General features: G+C 42.2%; 1 protein-coding gene across 1 annotated transcript in view; it reads right to left on the bottom strand.

Annotated features, from left to right (window-relative positions):
- KIFAP3 (kinesin associated protein 3) overlaps positions 1-23463 on the bottom strand; it is a 1290910-nt gene extending 1267447 nt beyond the window's left edge. Inside the window, exon 1 of the mRNA XM_078686865.1 lies at positions 23307-23463. Coding sequence (XP_078542991.1) covers positions 23307-23338 — 32 coding nt within the window. The 5' untranslated portion in view covers positions 23339-23463. The remainder of the gene's footprint in view (positions 1-23306) is intronic.
- Between the last annotated feature and the right edge of the window lie 325 nt (positions 23464-23788).

Here is a 23788-nt window from a genome sequence, read left to right as displayed (position 1 = left end):
AGCCGCCCCTAATCACAAATGAGACATACAAACGCATGCTTCAAACAAACGAGTGGCGCAAAATTCCAGAACAGAAAATAGAAAATAGGAAATGGCAGGAACCCAACAGGCTCTCCCCTCATTTTAAATTCAGAAAGACGCACAGACTCCTCGAATTCATGAAAGTTGCTTTGGATGATCAGAACTTACCTCAAGTCCCCTGAGGTTTAAGAAACGAAGGAAAGAATTCATTTGGCCCTGATGAGAGTTTGTGAAGAATCCTCCCAAACTCGAAACGCGTAGGCAAACAGGATCAAGTCCTTAGTCCGGAATCGTAGTTAAACTGCTTAGGAACTTGTAGCCTACTAACACTTCTACAGAATGGTGGTGGTGTTTTCAGCAGACACATTGATAGTCTGCTTGTTGGTCAAATATTGAGATTAAGTACTCATTATGTTTTGATTGAAAAATACTTCGATTTTTTCTTCCCCTTTTGTTGTGTGATATGGTATCACTTTTTTTGCACATCATTTATATGTTTGCACATTGTATATGTAATTTTGATTCAAATTTCTTCCACATTCTATATTTAATTTTGATTTAATTTTCTGTGTTGTGTTGTACCAAGTAAACATCGCGACATTTATGGCTAGTACATGAAAGGCAATGGCATTTCTCTAGACTTTATGAATAGTCAACAAAGGTTGTCTTTTATTGAATAAAACGAGGCAATTAATTGCCAGGATAAACATATTAAATTTTGTTTATCTCTTTTTTTTTTCAACCAAAATTGCATGGTGTAAAATGTGAAGTGTGGGTTCCTTTTCTTTTTTCAAAACTAATTGTTATTGACAGCATTACTTTGCCCCTTGGAGCGGTACGGACCACCCTGAGATTGTTGCTGGAGCACACTATGGGGTGCGGGTGTGCATTGCGGGCCTAGTCCCAGAACACTCACGGGGAGAAGGGTCGCCCAGGGGAACACCATGGAGCATTATGCAACCCAGACCCCTGCCTCGCAGCTCACTACGCGGTACACCTCTGGCCGGGGCTACCAGGACACTGATCAGTCGGCATGGGAACGCTCGAGGGCCGAGCTACTGGAAGCCAGTCAGGTCTAAAGGGTAGCCCTGGAGAACAAAAGAAAGAACTGTGGCTCTTGAAGTCAATCTCGTGTATACTGAAGTCCGCAAGGTCTCTGATAAAGTCCATTTGGCAGAAGACATAATTGAAGAACTGCAGACTGAGGTGGCTGCCTTGAGGAAGCAGACTGCAGCGGTCACGTCTCGGCCTGGGGCCCTGACGACTAGGGTGGAGGATGCAGATGGGCGATCCCACCACAAAAATGTGAGCCTGCTAGGGTCTCCAGAGCAGGCAGAGGGGGAGAACACGAGCAGTGTTTTGAGGCTTGGAAACAAGGCACCTAGAAGCTCAGTGAGCTGTCCACTATGTTCATCATTGAGAGGGTGAACTGCACGGTGGTCGCTCCACTATAGCAATGGGGCCCCATCGCAGCCATCTTTGTCTGCATTTTAAATTAGAAAGACACAGACAATATCCTCAGGGCGATTAGAGCCACTGCTACTGCCAAATAGGAGAATCAGAGGATCTCCAATTACCCAGATTACACTAACAAGGTCCAGGGCGCCCGGAAGACATTCGTAGAGTTTAAGGCCAATCTTTGCTTGATGGGCCTCCATTACTTGTTGCTGTTCCCAGCTAGGTTGAGAGTGCTTTTGGAGGGCAAATCCCACTCCTTTGACACTTTTGAGGATTTGAGGGATTGGCTATAGGTCTGAGACAAGGTACCCAGGGAACGCACTGGCTCCTGGAGACCTGGAACTTGGAGGTTGTCCGCTGTGGAGGGGTCCAACTGAGAGGGAGGGAGGGAGGGAGAGGGGCCAGGGGCTGACCACCCTCTGTCCTCCCAGAGGGTTGAACCTGGCAGGGTTGAGATACAGGAGGATGGAACCATGGCTCTGGCCTGCCTGGTCCGACGGACTGGGAGCTGTTTAGCCGATGCAGCAGGAGGTTACACTACAGACAGAGTCTGAAACCGGAGGTGGACCTTAATGATGTTCTTGGTCTCTGTGTCACTGTTTAATGACAACCTTGTTTTCCCTTTTTAGGAAGGACTGATTTAAATTTTCTATGCCACATACTGCTGGTTAAACGCCAGGGGTGAGGGTGTGCTTACAAGGGTATGTTGGATTGCCTAATAGTTATTGCGGGTGTACGCACGGTTTAGGCTTTCATCTTCTGAAGGGCATAATATTCTGTGTGCGGTCATGTCTTAATGGATATCCTTTCCAAATTAGTGGTAGGCAACAGTTGGGTGGCAGGGTTAGGCGGTTGATCCTGACAACAAGAGCACAATTAGAATCACAGTGTGAAATGTTGTTATCGGGGAAAGAGGTTTGTTAATGGATCCCACTGTTTGGGGTCGTTTGTTAGCCGGTATTACGGTTTGTGTACCACAACAGTGCAAGTGTTCCTTCGTCTGGCCGCCTTTAAGCTAGACATTCTGGGAGACAGTGACCAGTTTTTGAGTGGGACTCTACTGAGCTTATTGCTGAGCAAATTAAAATGGTTACGTGGAATGACCATGAGGGTACTCCAAGCACTATAGGGTGCACTCCTTACTTAGACACCTTAAGATCCAAATTGCTGGTCTATAAGAGACATATTTTGGGGTTGACGAGACGCTGAAGTTGCAAAAGAAAAAAAGTGGAGGGGTCAATTATACTCTGCTACCTATTCATCTTATGCCATGCTGGTGGTCATTTGGGTTGCTCCTGGGGTCCCCTTTAGGCACACCTATAGAGAGACGGACGTGGATGGGAGGTAAATCCTGATTCAAGGCAAACTGGATGGTTAGAAGATCAAGCTGTTAAATTCGTAGTATTCTGATATCGATGACAGACACTTCTCCAAGGAGATGCAGGACATGTTGGTGGAACATCATGGGTTCCACCGTACTCTGGCCGAGGGACTTTAACTGCGTTTTCGATGTGGCAGGGAATCGTTATACGCCCAAGGAGGGTACCAAGCCACTAATGGTCGCCTCGCTAAGTAGGGCAATGCAGAATTTGGGTCTCTTGGATGGGTGGCAACTATTGCACCCGGGCAATCCAGAATAGAAGTGTCACTTCCAGATGCATAATACTTACAGTCAGCTGGACTTTTTCTTGGTGGGCAGTTTGGAACCTTCCCAGATAGGCACGGTAGCGCATATGGTCAGGTTCCTTTCCAGTCATTCCCCGACCTTACCGACACTGGACTGGGGCGGGAGGTAGAATGGGTTTCGGGCATGGCACATGCCCTCAGATCTACTCACGGATGCCACTTCTAGGGCTGACTTTAAGACTGCTCTAGAGAATATCAGAGAACTGAGGGATAATGGACACCAGAGGAATTGAGTGGGAGACACTAAAAGCGGTAGTTCAGGATGAATGCATGGGAACTGTCTGTGGAGTGAAAAGACGACTTATAGCTGACTTGATAGTAGCTGCACACAAGGGTCTGGATTCAGCTCACGCAGGGTTACTGCTACAGGTTCACTACTAAAGCAGCGCTATTGAATGGCCAAGTCTTACTAAACAGACCAAGGACTTTGTCATCAAATGCGACATCTGCCAGCAGATGAAAGGCTCCACCACGTCCACCACAAAAATCTTTATTGATCTAAGACAAACCTCTTGTGTGTGTCCATTTGGATCACAGCAGCCCCTTACACTCTGACAGGGCGTACAAGTACATCTTGGTGGAAGTAGATTCATGCTCTAGGTTCCTGTGGGTTTTGTCCCAGCACTCGGCTGATGCTGATGCTCGAACTGTAATAAAGAATTTGCGAGCCTTTATCGGCACATACGCAATTGGCACACTTCATTCTGACCAGGGTCTGGTATTTAGCTATTGGGCTACAAGAGGAAAAACAGTGACTTAAAGCAATCCTTGACAGCAAGGGTATTAGGCTTGGGTGGCAGTTGGGTCAATCACCAATATGGGGTCAGGAGAGCACTTAACAACATGCCAAGAAAATCCCTGGGAGGTTGTACACTGTATGAGCTCCAGTTTGGGTTAAGGATGTAGGCACCCGACTTCGAAAGAGTCAGCACAGTGGCAGCTGAAACACCATTTGACCCCACTGATCGTTTGGATGTTTTGCTGGACCTTAAAGGATACAGAGCTTTACAAAGCAAACGTCCGAGTAAACGGGGGGGGGGGGATAAAAACAGTATCAGCAAGACCTTCCTGGGCCAATAGACTGGGGACCTGGTCAGAAAGAAAATTGTGGACAAGAAAGAATTTGGGCCATGTCCCGAGCGCCTGTACCTGTTCAAGGCACCTGAACTGTCCTCCTTCTGCCTCTGGCCGGTAAGGAGACAAAAGGTTTGTCTCAATTGATCTGATCAAACCACACTATGTGGCCAATTCTCAACAGTAGCCACGTGGGCTTCCGGGTAGCAGTCGCCGTCCTCTCTCTAGAATACAGGAAGCTCAGATGGAAGCTTTAATAACGACTGAAGACTCTACTTTCCAAAGAGAAGCTGTGAACGACAATGAAATGATGCTCCTCCCGGTTGAAACAACTACAACTGTACAATCAACAAGTACAGAAATTTCAATTCGAAAAATTGACATCATGTAAACATGCCACAGATCGAGTCAGCTAACAGTTCTACAAAACCTGCAGAGATGCTGAGAATAGACCAGACAGTGTCTTGCCACTTCGTGCATTATGACAATTTCTCATCAGATCGAAGTGAACTTGAGCTGTCGACACCGCCGCTCCCATTCAAGCTGCGAGTTTATGCTTTCTATCTTTGGCTGAAAAAGACTTACTTAGTCATTCACTTGATACATCTATGGATTACAATGGATTACTTTTCCTGGTGCTTTGATTGGTATCGTAACAGTCTTTTTCCTACTTCGAAGGGACACTTTCTCCCAGAACGCTCTGCAGTACAACTCATGAACTTGGTTCGTAAGCCACATGCATCATCACACCGTGATCTAAGAGACTTGTCCCTGGTGAACATTACAGCAGCTCCAGTTCTTAAAGAAATTGTATAGCACAGGGTAGGGTATCGTACAATGAATATGGTCCTACTGAACTTTTGAAAATTCTTTATTTGTTCAAAATTTCTTTAAAATGACATCATCACCACTAGCACTTTCTGTGACGATCGGGACATTGAAACTGGGCATAATTTGCTTTCAGATTTAGAGAAATCAGCTGCATTTTTTTAAAGATGAATTGTGTGATGGTGCAAGTAATTTTGGAGACTTGTTCTGTTACCAGCATTATAGTCACCATGTTTTACACAAAGCTATTATCCCACAAGCTGTTTATAATTACACACAAAGGGAACTGTGCCCAACAAAGCCGAAAGGTAGTTTCAAAGACTTTTCAACAGAAATTAGCTTATTTTCCAGGTTTTGAAACATCAGACCCAGCCTCGTATTACTATAGGCTTGCACCTACACCTGCAAAGAATAATATGCTAACAAACACCACGCTGATATACTCGGCTTCCTTTATTTCCCAACTGACTATACAGGGTTTCGTCTTTTGGAAAGACAATAAACACAGTCTATCTGGGGGGGTCAAAAGATTGGCAGGTTCAGGTGTCACAGGCCTTTTTTAGAGCATGCCTCAAACTACATCAAATGATCTTCCAGAACAAAACAGTGCAAAAAACTTCATGTCTGGGTATAGCAAAAACAAAGGATTAGAATACACCACATATTCCCGCATTCTAATGTTTTGAGAATTCGCAGCACTTTACATACTTTAGTGAAGATACACTAGACCCCATGATATGTAATGGTTCTTTCAATTCATCAGACCCCAATTGGAAGGATTGGTTGGTTTGGCCTGTGGATGCAGACGGGTGTCAAACTAGATTCCTGGGTAACTCGAAGGATTTAGGATCAATAGGCCTGATCAACGATATGTACAATCAGAACACTCAGGGTGGTGACGTCATGTAGTGTTGGGAAGTTATGCCTAGACTGGCTGAAAACCTCTCCCAGGTTAAACAACACTTGTCCTTTCTCTCTGATGACATGGATCTAAGGGATTATTTGCTGGGTCCCCGAAACCCACATCAAAAGCGCTATTTGTACGGAATATACAACCAGCTGTGGATAATTTCTAAACATGAAGCTGCTGAAAGATTGAAAGAATCTAAAAAAGGCTTTTGCTGTGGTTGACAAAGGTATGACCACTTTATCATCCAGAATGTAATCACTGGGCAACATATTGTCTTCCGCTATTGACATAATACAGCAAGACATGTTTATATTCCAACATGGACAGGTACAATAAAATACTGAGCTGGACAATACGTTCTGGCCATGTGCTATTGCATTACATCAACACTACAAATCTGGTCTCTGTTTATGATCTAACAGAAAGACAGAAGACAATGGTATGTTTCACGTTGAAAAATTAGACCAATTACTTTTCAACATGGCTGAAATACCATCCACTGACTGGACAATCCATGGCTACATCACCCTACCGGTCACATCTTTTCAATTCCAACTGTCTCCAATACCAAAAGGTAGGCAGATATAAAGCACTAGGCAAAGGACATGTGGATGAGTATTGGGAATTACAGTTCAGATTTAGATGCAGGAATGGGGACAGAGACGTTTTTCTTAGTGGCTCAGACTGTGAAGACGCCTTAAGTGGCTTCTTGGTTTGCACCTATCTCTCCACAGGGCATGTAATGCTTCAATGGCGAACTTGTCTTGTTATCGGAAAGGTTTCCCAGCTGCCGTGATTCACCCTGTATTCAGGCTGCTCTCGAACAGGAGTTATGTGATGCTGATTGATCAAGGTTGCTGCAGAATGGAACCAGACATAGCTTATCTAGTGACAATTAATTCTGTGGTCACTTGTTGTATCCCAGTACTGTTTCCACCTGCCCGCACAGTTAGGGAGGCAGCGCTATGGCCTTCGATAAATGTTTCGAACATAAAATTTGACTCCCTATGCAAACTGAAAGCCATGGTTTTACAGAAGGATGAGGCCTTAACGTCAGCTAAAGAGACATTTGAGCTCCAGGTTGCAATGTCCTCATCTAAGATACAGACACTACTCCATTCTAACTTCCTGCTGCATTTTGAGGAGCTGGTACATCGTATCTTTAACATGTCTGATATGAAAGAAAAAGTGCACATTTTTTAATGTATCAGCTCTGGTTTGGTTAGCACCTTTCAGGCGATATTCTGAGTTATACCATCTTTCATACACTCCATGTTGAGAAGCATTTTTGGAGGGCTCCCGCTTGTCCTGCTACTTGGGGCGGGTATACTGATTTTATTCTATCTGCTCCTCAATGGACTTCCCAGCTCAACCCAGAATGGAAACAGCACTGTTAGTGATGTGCTGCCGTGAGCACATGATACACTGCATCAGTACTCTTTAGCTTAAAGAACTAAATGAGCCCTGGTTCTTGTCGTTCTGCTTGTCTGGCTTGACTGCATACAACCGGTCTTTTGCTGCCTGCTTTGGAACCAGGAGTGCGTCCTGGATACATTTCTCGGATCAGAATTGGTTGCGCCACTGGACATTGAAGTGCTGATGAACACCTTAAAGGCCCATGCGTATTTCTGTCCTCAGCATATTCCATTCATGATAAATGCATTCTTAGAGCCACATTGGGATGCTTCAGCTCCTAGGGATGTGAACAACGGCTCTGTGGAGAACTTGAGGGAGAAAACACCTCCCCTGTGGCTGCAGTTGGAACTGGATGGGATCACCTTTGCTCCATAAACATGCTACAAGGTGCAACTCTGGAAATGTCTGCGGCTGTGGGCAACAGCAATGCTGCGTCTACCACTTAGAACAAAAACAATTGGCCGTGTGGGAACAATTTGCCATATTTTTTAAACAAATTGTACCAAAGCAGCTTTTCTTTTTTTTTTTTAGGCACCCTGGCTTTCTGAGTGCCTGGGATCTCAAATAATAAAATGACTTACAAACGTTTAATACACATTTTATTGATAAGCCCGCTTTTAGATGAGTTTAAGTGTTGTTTTTTAAACTATTTTAAAGCTGTCTGCTGGCTTTTTTAGATAGCTTTTAGATATGGACCCCTAGTATGAGGAGTTGGTGTTATATTCCAGAGGTAGGCCCATGTAGCAAAACAGCTTCTTTTTACATTGTCCTCACAAATAAAATTTCCAGCTGTGACCTTTGGCATACATTTGCATGCACAACAATGTTGGATCAGTTTCTCGGAAACTAAACTTGTTTTTACATGTAGCCTCAGACAACATTATCACAGCGCCCTAAACATCATGTACAAGGTCTTGTTTCGCACTACATACAAATGTCATCACTATCTTCATCCACAGGGCGACAGGGCTATCTATATATCCATAACATCACTAATCTATGTGTACAACGCAAGGCTGTTTTCTATAATAAATGATTAGCATCCTGGTAGATAAGTAGAGGAGGTACTTCCGCTGAGACAAAGGGTCCTTGAATGCTGAGAAATCACCATGGAGCGGTCTGACATCACATAAGGGGTGTCTAGTTCGTAAACACTATGGGGTCCTTCTCTCTATCCCATCCGGGAATGTGGTTGGATCGTCCCTGGGGAAGGAGGGGGGAATTCTTGGCTTTACAAGTACACACACTTTAGGTCCACTTAGAGTAGGGTCCGCATAGTAGAAGTACACCTGATTACTGCCTTGTTTTATATGCCTGCATATATACATTGTTTCAGCACCATGGTAGAACTCTACCTACTATTTACACTTTCAGAGCTTGTAATCACATTTATCTGCTTCTGTCTCTTAATCATTGCAGCACACGTATTTTATGCAAGAATAAAATTGGTTTAATACATTTGATTGAAAACATCCCACTGTGTATTCCCTGTATATTTCTCTGAGAATAAGTAAGAACAAGTGACTGAGTGAAAAGTTCTGTACTGTTTCCACGGTCCGTCAGGGGACACAGTTGTCATGTTCAATGATTGCTAGAAACCATTAGTTTCCACGTAGGTTAGGAGGGCTTACGGTGGCACGATGAGGTAGCTGGTCTATAGGCCAACATATCCTGTGGGGGAGTTCGGAATCAGTCTTGACACCAGGCCCTTAGTTTCTGTTGTCCACACAATGCGCAGATCCTACGGATTAGTAAGAACTACATCATAGGGGAACATGCAAGACTTCGTGGAGAATCTCTCCTTGGAGGAGGTGGGTGCTGCCTTAAGGTGCTTAACAAGTACAAGACACCGGGGAGCGATGGATTCCCAGCAGAATTCTATCATGCCTACTCTTCCATTCCCAAGGTAAAATTATTGGAGGTCTACCTGGAGGTGAAGGAGAAACATCTTCTACCACTGACTATGAGAGAGTGGTTATTGTGTTTGATGCGGAGGCCTGGTGGGAGGGAGGGGGAGGGGAGACCCCTTATCATGCTTAATACACAGATCTTAAAGTATTGTGTTACATATTGGTGACAAGGCTGCATGGTATGATCCGAGAGCTGGTCCATGAAGACCAATGAGGCTTCGTGATGGCATGTGACACCACTCACAAGCTCTGAAGACTGGCCCATGTTCTACTTGGTATTTTGGATGGGAGGCAGAGAAGACCTTGGTCTCCCTAGACCTTGAAAGGTGGGCCTTTTTAATGGCAGTACTGTGGGGCATGGGGTTTCTACCCAACTTCTGAACCTGAATACAACTTTTGTACACTAAAACTTCTACACCTATCAGGGTGGGGGATGAACTTTATGAAGACTGGCTTGTGGGGAGGGGTACTCGCCAGGGGTGCACTCTCTCGCCCCCACTATTTGCTATAACAATGGAGTCTCTTGCGCTGCCACGGAGTACGAAGCTAGAGCTCTGAGGGTTCAAGGTGGGGTACACTACTCACATTGTCTAGCTACATGGTATATGTGGGCTCGCCAGGGGAGTCTGCTTCAATCCTGATGCAGTTATTGCATGCTTTTGGTGACGTCACGGGTCTTAGGATCATTGTCCGCAGGTCACTAATGTTCCCTTTGGGTGGCTTGATTCTGAAGCAGCGGGACCAGCTGCCAGAGGTAGATCTCCGGTGGTAATTGGATGGATTTTGATACTTGGGGATTTGAGTTATGTATACTGAGGCCCAACATTAATGCTAGAACGTAGATAAAGTGCTGACAAGTTTAGAGAACTCCATTACATTTCGGCATAGGCTCCCTCTCTGGGTGATGGGTAGGGTGGCAAAAATGGTTTTCTTTCCCCGCTGCCTGTACCTTATGCAGAACTCTCTGTTACCGCAGAAGGACAATTTCTTTTCTGCAGGCTGGAAAGCCTGTTGGGCTCTCCCAAGGGTGGGTAAGCACAACAGGGTGGGGCTTGCAATGCTAAACAAAGATTTGGGGATTGGCAGTCCCTGATGTACAGTTCTACTATGAAGCTGCACATCTGCAGCATGCAGCTTGATGGCTCACTGAGTCTAATAATTGGGAGAAACGGCTCCTACGGACTGAGATTGGAGGTGACTCTCTGCCTCAGTTGTTGATGCGAGTGGGCAGGTCGGAGCATGGTTCCGTATCTGCTTAAACATACAGCAGAAATTTGGGACAAGGTGGTTCAGAAAGTTCTCCGTAGAGCCCCCTTCAGTATGTAGTTAAAATTGTGGGATCTGGCTCTCTTTGGGAACACGGACACAACCATGTCTATGGAGCAATGGCAGGAGGGGGGGGGGGGGGGGATATCTTGAAGCGGATATCTTCATTTCTTTCCAGGATGCACAGGACACTTTTGGGCTAGGACTTGATCATATTTACCATTAAAAGTTGGAGAGTGTGGCGAAGGAGCTCTGAAACAGATTTTCCTGCGGTCCCTCTGCCCTCAGGCCTCCTAGACTGTCTTTTTGGGTGGGAAGAGAGATGCCGCTTAATTACCCTCTTTTACAAAAGCCCTTAGGCGTGACATGCAACCTTGACAATTTCATTCCCATAGAGCCTGTGTGGTATGCCCATTTCATATTCGGATTGGGTGAAAGAACCAGGCCATGTTTGTACAGTGTACTGTAACAGATTTAAGCTCCTGCATTTTCATTTCCTGCATTGTATCTACTTCACTACATATAGCTTAAATGAAATAGACCCTACTAGGAGCTACATGTGCACAATGTAGGGAGATCGGGGCTACTATCATACACCCAGCATGGGACTGCGAGAAAGTTCAAGATTACTGGGGCCAAGTGGTGCCACATGTAGAGATGGCCATTGGCATTCAAATCCCGCTCATGCTGCTCGCATGTCTACTGGGAGTTGTATGGTGCGACCAAATGGACACAAAATCCCTTATAAACTAGCCTAGTCGGCCCTACTGCTGGCAAAGAGAAGGGATGGCCAGTGGGTGGACGGGCACAAGGGTCCCACTATTGACAGATTGGTTACAAGATTTATTCGAAAGGGGGGGGGGGTTAACACAAAAGAATATCAGGTACCCATGAGGGAGCAGCTGAGGCAATAATGTTGTAGGCCCAAACAGCTGGGTATGTTTCGGGAAGACAACAATACGTCTTCTGAGAGTGGCTCTGAGGCAGAGGATTGATAAAGAATAGAGAGTATACACTTGTTAATTTTATGATGAGCAAGTGTGTAATGGTGCTCCCTTGCACAATGATCAGCTAGTTGCCTTGGTTCCATGCATACACAGCTTTGATTGTCGTCAGAGAGGTGGATAATCCCACTCACTAATACTTTACATTATCGGATTGTTGCTGCAACATATATACGTTTGACTTGAGAATATGTATGGAGCTGTCAACATGCACTGCATGTTCTGTTTGCTTGAAACCAATAAAATACAGTTTTAAAAAAAAAACATTTGCATTGGTATTATCAAGTATAAGTTCTATCAACTGAAACAAGGGAAGAACAAATCTGTGGATGAGTATGTTGCTCAGCTAAAAAGAATTAGTATTGGACTGCAAATTTGGAATATTACATGACAATCTTATCAGGGACCATTTAGTGATGCATGCCAGCAACTCTGCTATTCAGAAACTTTAATGGATTAATGGGGACTGCTTTAAACAACGTACTAGCAATTGTACAAGGAGCCGAGATGTCCAAAACTCCACTTTCCCCAAAGTTCCGTTGAAGGGATAGAAATGGACACAGGCCACAATTTGAGTGCTTGCTATGTTTTTTCATTTGAGCTATCCGCTATTACTCGTTTCGGCCATCCTCGATCACATGACAATGCTGCAGTTTTGGATCAGCATTTTAAAGCGACAAGTAATACAGTCAAAATAATTAATACAGATGACAGACTTCAGACTTTTACAGCTTCAATGTCTATAATTGCACAAAATATTATATAAATACATATATGTGCATTTATGGACTGCCACAAGAACACTTAGGCAACAAATAAATACTTAAATGCATGATTTCATTGTTGCATAATGCTTATCTTGATACCCCAATTTATTATAATAAAAGCTGTACAAAAAAATCATCACAGTAAGATACCTACAATCCCACACTGTCCATAATGTTGCATTAAAATGACTTCAGTATATAAAGTGCAAAATGTTCGTCCCCACCCCCGTAATCTATTAGTGCCCAAGTGCTGTGCGTTTTTTTATATTTTCATTCGTGCAGCAGCGGAATTATTGCTACTGAGAAAATCTCTTCAATATTTGCATTCATCACTGATTTACATTGTAACATTATATGATGATTTTAAATATATTGTACTTTGAAAGCTATATACCGAATTTCATGATTAAAAAAGCAGGTGAAAGAATGATGGTAAAAAAAGAAACATATGAAAATATACATCTAAAAATATGAAATGTCAAGGTCTATTTACAAGCAGGTGTATAGATATTCAGTGGTGTTTAGTCCCCCAGGGCTCTTTGTGTCTAAATCAAGAAAAGAACGAGTTTCTAATCTCCTAAGCTTCACTTCCCTGTTCCCTCCTCTTCTTTGAATGAGGACTGCATCAATTAAGAAGTATTTAAAATCACTTAAGTTGTTATTATGAGTTGCTTTAAAAATGTCGTGCTACAGGATAGGTGGGGTCTGAGTTGGTAATAGCCCTGATATGTTAGAGTATGCGTTTATGGGCTTGCAATTTGGTACTACCAACATACTGTAGTCCACATGTGCATTGCAGTACATAGACAACAAAGTCTGTTTTGCAGGTAAGATGTTTGCTGATTTTCCTTTCTTTGTCGCAGAATGCAGTTACATAAGAATTTTAGTTTACCCCATATGTACATTTAAAGAAACCCTTTCTGGAATTCAACCATGTGCCCCCTTCCGCCATTTCCAGACTGGTCTTTACCAGGGTGTTACTCATAGATGCCGTCCTTCTATATGAAAGGGTGCTTTGGGTAAAAGGTGTCCTATAACAGGACCACAACCACTATGGGCCAGCTTCGTTTAATGATATTTCTCAACTGGTGTTCTTGTTTGCAGTACGTTAATATTAATCGAATGGGATCATTGCTCTGAATTGTGCTTGTAGTCATATCACCCTCTGGGCCTCTGCTCTTGCCAAATAGTAGCTCAAATATGCTATACGGTCTTGATTTGGCTATAGCTGTGTCCACTGTTTTAGCCGAATATCCCCGAACTAAAAACCTTTTTTTGCTCTCCTCTTGTGTTGTGAGAAGCTCTGAATCATTACTGCATATTCGCCTAAGTCTCAAGATCTGAGATGTCAAGTAGGTGTGCTGGGTTTTAAACACAGAAGTGAGCGACTGTGAGACTGATGGCAAACTTCAAAGTAGAAACAAAACGTATGCTTATTCTGTTAAGGACAAGAAATCAAAGACCAAACCAGATGCTACCGTTGTGACAGCAAGGAAAATTTGGCGTTGAGCAAAAATGTAGCAACGGTGGCATTGAAGGACATTTATCAAAAATATGTAGAAGAAGGAACAATACCAGTAAATGTGTGCATGAGGTAGAGAATAATGAAGACTGTGAAACACATGAAGGTGACAACGAGAATTGTGACAAACTGGCTAGCATATGTGGTAATTTATTTCTAAATATTGATGGTAAGTTTCACAGACCTAAACCTGCGTGCTGGATGACAATTGGTGGCGTATCTTTAAAACTTTTTGCAGATGCTGAGTTCCTGTACAAAATTGTTAATGAAGAGCTGTTGAAAGACACGTTTGTTGATAAAGTTAAGGGAATTTGTTAACCTCGGACAACAATACTGAGGGTTACTGTGTTAAACATGTCAAAGCTACTTAGAGAGGTCAAGGGAGGAAGTAAAATTCTAATAGGAACCGCTAAGAAAGAATACAAGCTTGTACAAATCACCAAGGAGGAGTGATTAGAACAAGTCAAATGGCAGAATTTGGCCATTACTCTGAAGAATAAATAGAACAAAGAATGCTGCCATCTCTTTGCCTAGGGTAATGAGAGTCCGTTATGGTAGAGGAGTCACACACAGCCTGAGGGGTGGATAAAGCACTTCAAGGAGTTGTATATGGCACCTATTTTAAATACTGATTGTCTTAATAGGACCCCTCAGGTTTCACTGAATAGAGAGAATGACAAAACCAATACCCGATTTATACGCATCAAGAGACATTGGCGGCTATAGATTCCATGATGCTGGGAATAGCGCCTGGGTTGGATAAAAGCAGATTTATACCACATTCATTCATCCATCTGGGGACCTTTTATTAATTTACTGTCAAATTCAATAGTGGTGGGCTCAGATGTCCCTTACACCTGGAGTGAGGCTAAAATGAAATAATCTCAATATTCAAGAAAGGTACCAGGGATAATCAGGCCAATTATAGACTGATTAATCTTACTGATACTGCTCAAAAGATCTTCTGAAGGCAGACTCTGGCCAGAGTACAGGACTGGATGCAGGAAGCAAGGGCGTTATTCCACTTGCAAGGAAGGGTGTAGGGAGAATACCAGCATGATCGACCAAGTCTTCCATTTCCCTTCATTGGTGTAGAAGACTGTTTGGCTAAGGCACAAGCTCCTGTATGTGGCTTTTCTAGATCAGAGGGCTGCTTTGGACTTGGTATCCAGGCAAAGTTATGGTCTGTTCTTGACAATGACACTTTATTTGTGTGATTAATAAAAACCAATACAAAAGGAGTAATCAATAAAAAAAATTAAAAATGATTAAAATTGAATAAGATAACAATATATTTGTACAGGTTGATCCTAAAACCACCATTTGGTGTTTTGATTCTAAAATACAGTAACTATAGATCCTTTAACTACCCCGGACACATTTTTTATAGAGAACCGGACTGAATTAGGCCTTCCTCCAGATGAATTCCATGCGCTGCCGTAGTTGACCTGTCCATTAGGGCTTGTCGGGCATGGTAGAGGAACTTTGAAAAATTAGCCATGTGCTGCACCGTGTCCAGCAAATATAGCTGAAGGACTGCCTCCTTTGCCATCCGTGTGCCCAGTTGAAGGAGAATGGGCCTTAGATGGATTCGGCGCATTGACAACAGGGCGGGACAGCATAGTAAGAAGTGAGCCAATGTTTCACGCTTATAATGGTCTGTTCTTGACAAAGTGGGACTGCCAGAATCCTTGCTGTTATTAATGATATGCTTATACAGCAATAATTATACCCAGGTAAGATGTGGGACAAGGGGAGAACGAACAGAAAGAATTCCTATTGAAAGGGGAGTTAATCAAGGCTGTGTTCTGGTCCCTACATGGTTTACTCTTTGCATCAATGGAGTCATTGAGCAACTACTTAACTGCAATAACAACTCCCCCACAATAACAAATAGGTGGCCAGAAAATCCCTGCTCTTTTATACCCGGACAACAACGTACTAACATAAAGAACCCCAGGAGGCCCGCAAACTTTGTTCAACAAATTTTTAAGTTTCTGCATCTGACATGGATTAAAAATCAATGCGAACAAAACAAAATTCATGGTCTTTTACCCCCACAGGTCTTTTAAAGGAAAGATGAAAATGCAGGGAATTCCCCCTTGAGCTAGTGAAGGAGCTGGATTACTTGGGGGTTTGGCTAACAAACACATTGACATGTTCAGAGCAGATTAAGAAAAAGCTAGTTACTTTTACAGCATAAAGCTGGAGCTGTATTGAGAGCATTAAAAAACTATTTTTATCGTTTGCTATTGCCAGCCTCGGAGATGTACCAAGCTAAAGTGGTAACTGCAGCACTTTATGGCTCTGAGGTTTGGGGGACTCAGTAATTTAACCGAACTGTTAATATACAAATAAAGATAAGTTTGATCTCTTACAAATCTCTCACAAAAGGCTCCTTTGATTCCATTATAATTTGATCTGGCGCAAAGAAACATTGTGCATCTTGCGAATCTTAAACCCTTTTGTCCTGGATTATAGTCTAGCAAAGAACTAAAGGAATTTGATGCAGGTTATACATTATCCTGGTTCAAACATACTAAAGCACAGGTTAATAGTTTAGATATGAGAAAGCTATGGGATAATACACTTTGAAGTAGTAATGGGGTGACTGTACATCTGAAGGCCCGGTGCTAGGCGTTTATTAACAAATAGTGTTTCATGGAGTCCTGTCAGGGTAGTTTGACGGAAACATTTCTTGACAAAGTGTTTACAGATTTTTTAACCGTTTATCAATAAGATGGAGCCCCCTGAAGCTCCATTGACATTCCAATATGGTATTCTTCCTATCAACACGTTCCGTAGCAGGTGGAGTCACTTGCCACAAGTATCATAAACCTGTCCAGTTTGAGCTACCCACTGAGAAACATTAGCTCATTTTAAGTTCTTTTGTCCAGCTTATGCCAGCATTAGGAGATCCTTGTTGGCACCTGTGTTTAGAAACCTGGGTGTGAGGAATTATGAAGTAGATCTCAGGATATTAAGAACAGATAGTAATTAACTATATGGGTCTGCAGTAGCAAAATATTGGCATAAGGCAATGAGGGTGCGGCGTACATTCTGCAGAGTTATTGATCATAGAAAGAATGAGGCTGAACTGTCCTGTGATGGTCTAATAATGAAGATGCTTTAACACAAAAGAAATAAATCTATCCAATTAAAAACAGGGCCTTCTAGAAGGGGATCTAAACCCCCCTGTGAACATAGCGGACCCATTTTTTAGAGGGATTTGTGGACAGGCATGGGTACATAATTCCACTGGATAGAAGCCCAATTGTCCACTACTGGCTAGAAATGCAAATTTCGTCTGTACTACATCTGCGCCACAATTTCTGTTTTGCTCATCATACCCTGTGCTACTTTGGGATATATGAAATGGAATTTTCTTTCCTCTACCTTTGTTTTGTGTCTATTTTTATGAATTACAATTTGACACTACTTGAGCTCATTTATGGTAGACTGGATTTGTGTAATTTATGGGATAATAATTATACGTCTCCCCTTTGAGTAAATCCTTTTCCTTCGTATTCCAAAATCTGTATTAGAATTGCTGCTTGGCACATTGAACCCTGCATTTTATTATGTACATGTAAAAATGTTAATCATGTTTTTATGCAAATTTTTATGGTTGGAACTGGTCGAATAAAGAGGTTTATATATACTGGAAATATTTTAATTGGAAAAGGAGTTTGCACCGGGTTCAGTGCACATTTGAAACAAGTTACGCACTCAGATTTGGACCACAACACACAAAAATGCTATACAAGACTTATAAATATATAAAAAATATATTTTATCTTTTTATTATTTTACTTCATTTGTTATTTTTTCGAGGATATAGTTGATCAGAAACCACAAAAATACATACATAAATAATTCTCAAAAGACCACATCTATTCAATAGAAGTAATTCATTGATACATAAGAATCGGTATATACTGGAAATATACTGACATGGTTGTTTTAGTTTGTTCAGTTTCAGATTCAAAAATAGATGGACTTGGGGCAAGTTGGACGCTGCTATGAAAGGACCATCCATGCTAGGTTTGTTTACCCAGGGAAATGTTCACGTTGTACTTGATCTGAATATCAAAAAGCAAGTAACAGTTGTTGGAATGGAGTGCGTCTGGGCAACAACATAATCATAAAATTTACAAACGTTTTCAGTCTTAATTTGAGGAATTTAAAAGGATTGGAGCACTGATTTATTATAAAGGTATTATGCAAAACCTGGGGACCACAAGGTTGAGAAAGATGTATTTTATGGTTAGGGATGAAGTCTCTGTGGAGCTAGAGAAGCTGGCTTCTTTTCTATTGGGGGGGGGGGGGGGGGGGGGGAGGATAGAACCGATAGAAGCTTCCGATTGGACTTACCCATTAGCAATGACCAGACAGAACAACTGCAAGCTGTGGTTGTGTGTTGATTTACACCCTCTAAATAACATAACTGTAGACCAATTTCTGCTGCCTAAAATTAACGAAATAGTAACGTGTCAAAGTGTCAAGTGGGTTTTCACCACTGACCTGTGATCAGCTTTCTGCCACATTTCTTTAGCTCAGGATTCGCGGAAATGTACATCCTTTATCACTTCTGAAGGGTGTTTCCAATTTAAGTGGATGCCGTTTAGCTTAGTGTCGGAGGCTTCAGACTTAATGTTTCAGCTATTTGGCAAAGAGGAAGGTGGTAACGTTTTTCCAGTATGACAATTAGTGTTCTATCAAAACAGAGAAAATTACAGGTTGGTGAGAGAGCTGACTTTTTTTTAGAATCAAAGGAATTAACTGTGGAATTTCACATGCAAATTTACAGAGTACAGTGTTTACTTATCTCGGTTATGTGATAAGTGAAGAAATGTGTTCAACCCAAACTGTCTGTCATCTAAGCTATTGAGGAGGAATATACCCCGAACAGTAAAGATGATGTACGGTAATTTATTGGATCAACAGAATATTGTGCAAAATATAGTCCCACGTTTGCTGAGAAAACGTATCACACCAGACAGTACTAAACGGCAAAACCAAATGTGAATAGTCTCACAATTGTAAAGAAGATTTATGTACAATAAAATGTACTTTTGTCAATGCCTTTGCTTTGAAAGGTGTTGATACATGTGCAGACAGCATTATCACAACTGAGGCTAGCAGTTAAGGGCTGGGTGCAGCTTAAACTCAATTGGATAGGTTTGGTACAGAATGTGTGATTGCATATGCCTCAAGATCTTTATCACCTGCTGAGGAGAATGTGCATGTGCTTGTGTTTTACAATAATTTAGGGCTTTATTATGGGGAAAACCATGTACCATTCGTTGTGATCACCAACACCTAGATAACATTTTGACAACATAAGATAAAGTAAATGTGTCTGCTTGCTTAGCCCGATTAGTCAAACACATTCAAGACTAGAACTACAAAATTGTGTATGTACCAGGTAAGGACAATGTTGTGGGTGATTGTATACAGAATGCCGATTAACATGGAGGAATGAGAGTATGAAGGTGGAATTAATTTCTGGTGGCATTGGTGCATGATATTGGTACACCAGCTGGTAAAAGGGAGGAATGGAATGTGGAATACAAGGTCTTATAAACAGTAATGACCTACATGTGCGACAAATGGCAAAGGAAGGAGTGTATCGAGCAATGGATATGACCATTCTGGGGGGTAAGGTCTAAGATGACAGTAGATAATGGTGCAATTTTGAAAGGACAAAGAGTGGTTCCACTGCATACTTTGCAGGAAATGGTTATCATTTTAAGGCATTAGGGCATTCTGGATGATGAGAAACAAATCTTTTGTGAAAAAATTATTTTGGTGGCCTGGGATGCATATTGCGGTGGAACGGTTCGTGAGGGAGTGCCCCAATTGTTTGCAAGCTGATAAATCTTAAACTTTGAGACCCCCAATAAGTGAGATTTGATTCTGAAGCATCAGTGGGAACCTATGGCTGTTGACATTGTGGGACCCACAGGAAATCCTCAGAAATATGTGTTAGTTTAAACAGATTTGATTTCTTGGGGGCCCATCATAAGAGTTGTGAATGAAGCGGATACGGATTCTGTTTTGGAATTCCTTCATCAGATTTGTACATTGGAAGACATACCTGCCATCATTTTGAGTGACAATGGGATGCAATTTGTCTCCAATAAAGCAAAGCTTTACTTTGAACGTATTGGTGCAAAGCGTAAAACTACTTCTCTATACAATCCTAGTGGTAACAATAAGGTAGAGAGTTTTAAACATGTAATCAAAGGTATGATACAATTAGCTATGGAGGTGACGAGGATTGGACTACACAACTAGGTAAAATGATATGGGCTTATAGAATTACTAACTCTGAATCTACAGGAGTATCTCCTTTTTTATACTGAGAGGAAGAAATCATAAAACCAAATATACCCCTGAATGGTTGTTTCACATAGGAATGGAGCATTGGTCTGTGGAAGCAGTTTGCAAGAAAATCAAAGACAGGCGTGGTAAAAGTAAGCTGCATTTTCATTCCAAAAAGCATATTCAACCTGTGCAAGATAAAGTGGGTGATTGGGTTCAGATCAAGAAGCCGGGTTTTATTCCTAAGGACGAGAGCCGGTTTTATGAACCAGAGGAAATGGTTGAAGGTTTGCGTAATTCTGTAAGACAGCCTAATGGTAAAGTGTGTAATCTTAATCAAGTTGTGGTAGGTCTAAATGAGGTATGGAAGAAAGCTCATAAGGAATAAAACGAGTATGATGCAAATTTGTTGGAGAATTTTGAGAAACCGGTCAATGAGGGGACTGCATTTGCAAAAAAAAAAAAAAAACGTGATGTAATGGTACATACTGATCATTGTGTTTAGGATGAGAGCGATGATGTTGATACTGTGAATTCTGATATGGTAATGAATGAAGAGAGGGGTGTGGGGTTGGAAGAAGCAGATTGTGGTAACGGTGAGAACCATGGGATTGGTTCTGGGATCGGCAATTAAAAGATGAATGTGCAGGAAGTTGAGCATTAGCTGGAAGGTGAACCAGTTAACAAAAGAACTAGGAAACCGCTAAAATGGATGGAAGATTATGTCCAGGGAAATATGTAATACATTATTTGGCTGTAACTTTAGGCTAAGTTTAATTCTTCTGTGTTATTTAGTTGGTCTTATTACAAGGTGTGTTTCTCTTTTATCACTCTTATGGTTTATTAATATGTTTTGTATTTTATTCAATGTTGGTAATTGTTATAAGAGGGGAATGTGTTGTGGGCATGTTGGTAAAGGTTCCATGTGTGGAACCTGGGATGATGGAGTTAGTGTTTGGTTATGAATCTTAGAACTCCCGGTCTAATGGTATTTTTGTTCTTCACATTTCCATCTGTAGTTATCCATATTTATTTTTGGATAATTTCATCTGCATTTATCCATTTTTATTTTGGGATTTGTAGAAAAAGGAACCTGAAATTGGTATATTTCCACATTTATTTAACCGGTAAATATGCACTCATGCTTTAATGCCTACCATGTTTCAATGCTGTAAACACCTGCAAAAGATAAATCAATGCACTTAAACGAAATATGTATATTTCATTATCAACGTGTGCATATCTACTTCTGTTACAGCCTCTTTACTAAATTTCCTTTCTTTGTTTAACCCCCTAACCTATCAATCCACACAGCTAGTGGCCTGGCAGTCATGGCAGACAGTATTTAGAATTACTCAAAAAGCAACCCAATTTCCGTTGTTATCCACATTTAAAAATAAATACAGACAAGAAAATAAATATTTTCTGTCTGTATTTATCTGTAAAAATGGAAAAGAGGGAGCCTAAGTTATAATGCACGGAACACTAGTGGGCAAAATAAGTGTGAGGAACAGAGGAAGAAGGATCTCTTGGTGATGTTGGCTGCTAGGATTTATGCTTCAGGGAAGAGAATGAAATAAAGTACTCAACATTCAAGGGTCAATTTGCCTTTGTAATACATAGATGACAAAACAAAATACCAAAAATATAAAATAAATCAAAAACAATTGCAAAACAGCCACCAAAGAAGCCTAGTAGGGCGTCAGTGAAATCAAGAAAGATACTTACATTAAAAAAAATTTTTTTTTAAAACAGACCATGTTGGTCCAAAAGATTAGACACACAAAAGGTGATGGGAGAATGCTTGCAATAAGTGAAATTAAAGGCAATCGTCGGGATAGAATTCCAACCCATTGTTTTTTTTCTCACTATCCCACCTCAGATGTACAACCATTTACAAATAAGCCTTGATTTTACTCCAATGGGTACAGTCCCACCCAAACTGCCAAGCCATGTCCTCTCTGAACCAGAACACAAGCAACCCATGACTAGTCTTGGCCTGGTTTGGCTCTAAAATCGTACCTAGGTTCCAGTGGTACAGTGAGCAGGGGTTATGCCCAGGCGTGCATATGGCTGGTACCAACTTGATGTGGCATGGTGAGCAAAAGGACTATGGGTTAGGATGCTACCCCAAGCGATAGCCAGTAGTTAGACAAATTCAGAGCATTCCCTCCATTACCCTTGGAGAGGATTGATGCAACGTTCAAAGTGGCAAGGATATGCGTCCTTTGGTCACTGTGGCAATGAAAATAGGCATATACTCGACTGATAAGCCATGATCAGGGTGAAAACAGTTTTGGGTTTCCTGTGTTCTGATTAAGGTGGACCTGGCCTGGCACTTTAGGCTGGACTGTTCCTATTGAAGCAGGGTCAAGACTGATTTGCATATGGCTGGGTTCAATTTGAGATGGCATGGTGAGCAAAAGAACAATGAGATACTACTCCAAGCGATTACCTGTGGTTACAAAGTGCAAGCACTCCTCCCATCACCGTTTGTGTGTTTGGCCCAAAGGTTTAGGCTTTAATATCTGGGCAAGTTACCATAGATATTGCTCTAACCTTTTTTTTTTGTTAATGTTCCGATTACCTACTCATTCTCAGTCTTATTGGTGGAGTATTTCATAATTTAGCCCAGTCACTTTCAAGATATCCCCCATATTGTTGCTCTTCGTTGAAGGGAGAAGTCTGGTCGATTGGAGATAATGTAAAGAGGCGCCAACTGCAACAATCTTCTTCAACTCAACATTATGATCAGAAGTGCGGTTTTCACCCGCCATAGATAAAAGGTTTGGCTCTGAAGATTGCATACGCCAAGAGGGAGCAGGACAGCTATGGTACAAGGGACAAAAGTGCTACGTCAGTCGGAGGGGGTAGGGGCCATGTGTCAAGAAGAAAATAGGGTCTGTCGGACACCAGAGATGGGTTGATTTCGAAAAGCGAGCGCTATCTATTGTTTGGCATAGCGCCTCTTTCCTCGTCCTATCTTGTAATTTAAAGCAACCTCTTCCTTCAACCTGAACAAGGCACATGCCCTCCCTGCTGTCAGACACAAACAGTCTCTAGAATTGGCGTAGTACACCATTCCCCGGTACCTGCACCCCATCACCACGTGTGTACCTCTTGAGATATCGGGCGTCCTCGGTCTGCATTGTGTCGCCTCTCCCTTTATCCGTGCCGCTACGGGGCGATGATCATCCCCTTCCTGCTATTACTGATTAACGCTGAGCACCCGCCCCCAACTCTGCTTCCGTTACCAGGGTGAGGGCTCCACCCACACTGCACCACGACGTGCCAGAGCAACGGCTTCGGCACGCACGCTACGCTTTTCTGCGCCTGCGTATAGAGTTGAAGGAGGACACTTTCGCAGAGCACAATTGAAGCTCGGTAGTTGGGCTTTAGTTTTGTCATAGGCTGCGAGATTCTTAAAGCAAGCAACTGCAGGGGCTGCGTGAGCGTCTGCTGCGCAGCAGTGTTTACGAGGAAGTGGTGTGTGGCTGTTCATGTACTAAAAACAAGCATTTGCCATGCGATTGGTCTCGCATTTGTGAAAGTTAGAGCTATTGGCATTTGTGAAAGTCAGAGCTATTGGCGTTGTAAAT

Source organism: Lissotriton helveticus, chromosome 1_1 (genome assembly GCF_964261635.1).
Source record: "Lissotriton helveticus chromosome 1_1, aLisHel1.1, whole genome shotgun sequence".
Classification (NCBI taxonomy): domain Eukaryota; kingdom Metazoa; phylum Chordata; class Amphibia; order Caudata; family Salamandridae; genus Lissotriton; species Lissotriton helveticus.
This window is presented reverse-complemented; position numbering and strand designations above follow the sequence as displayed.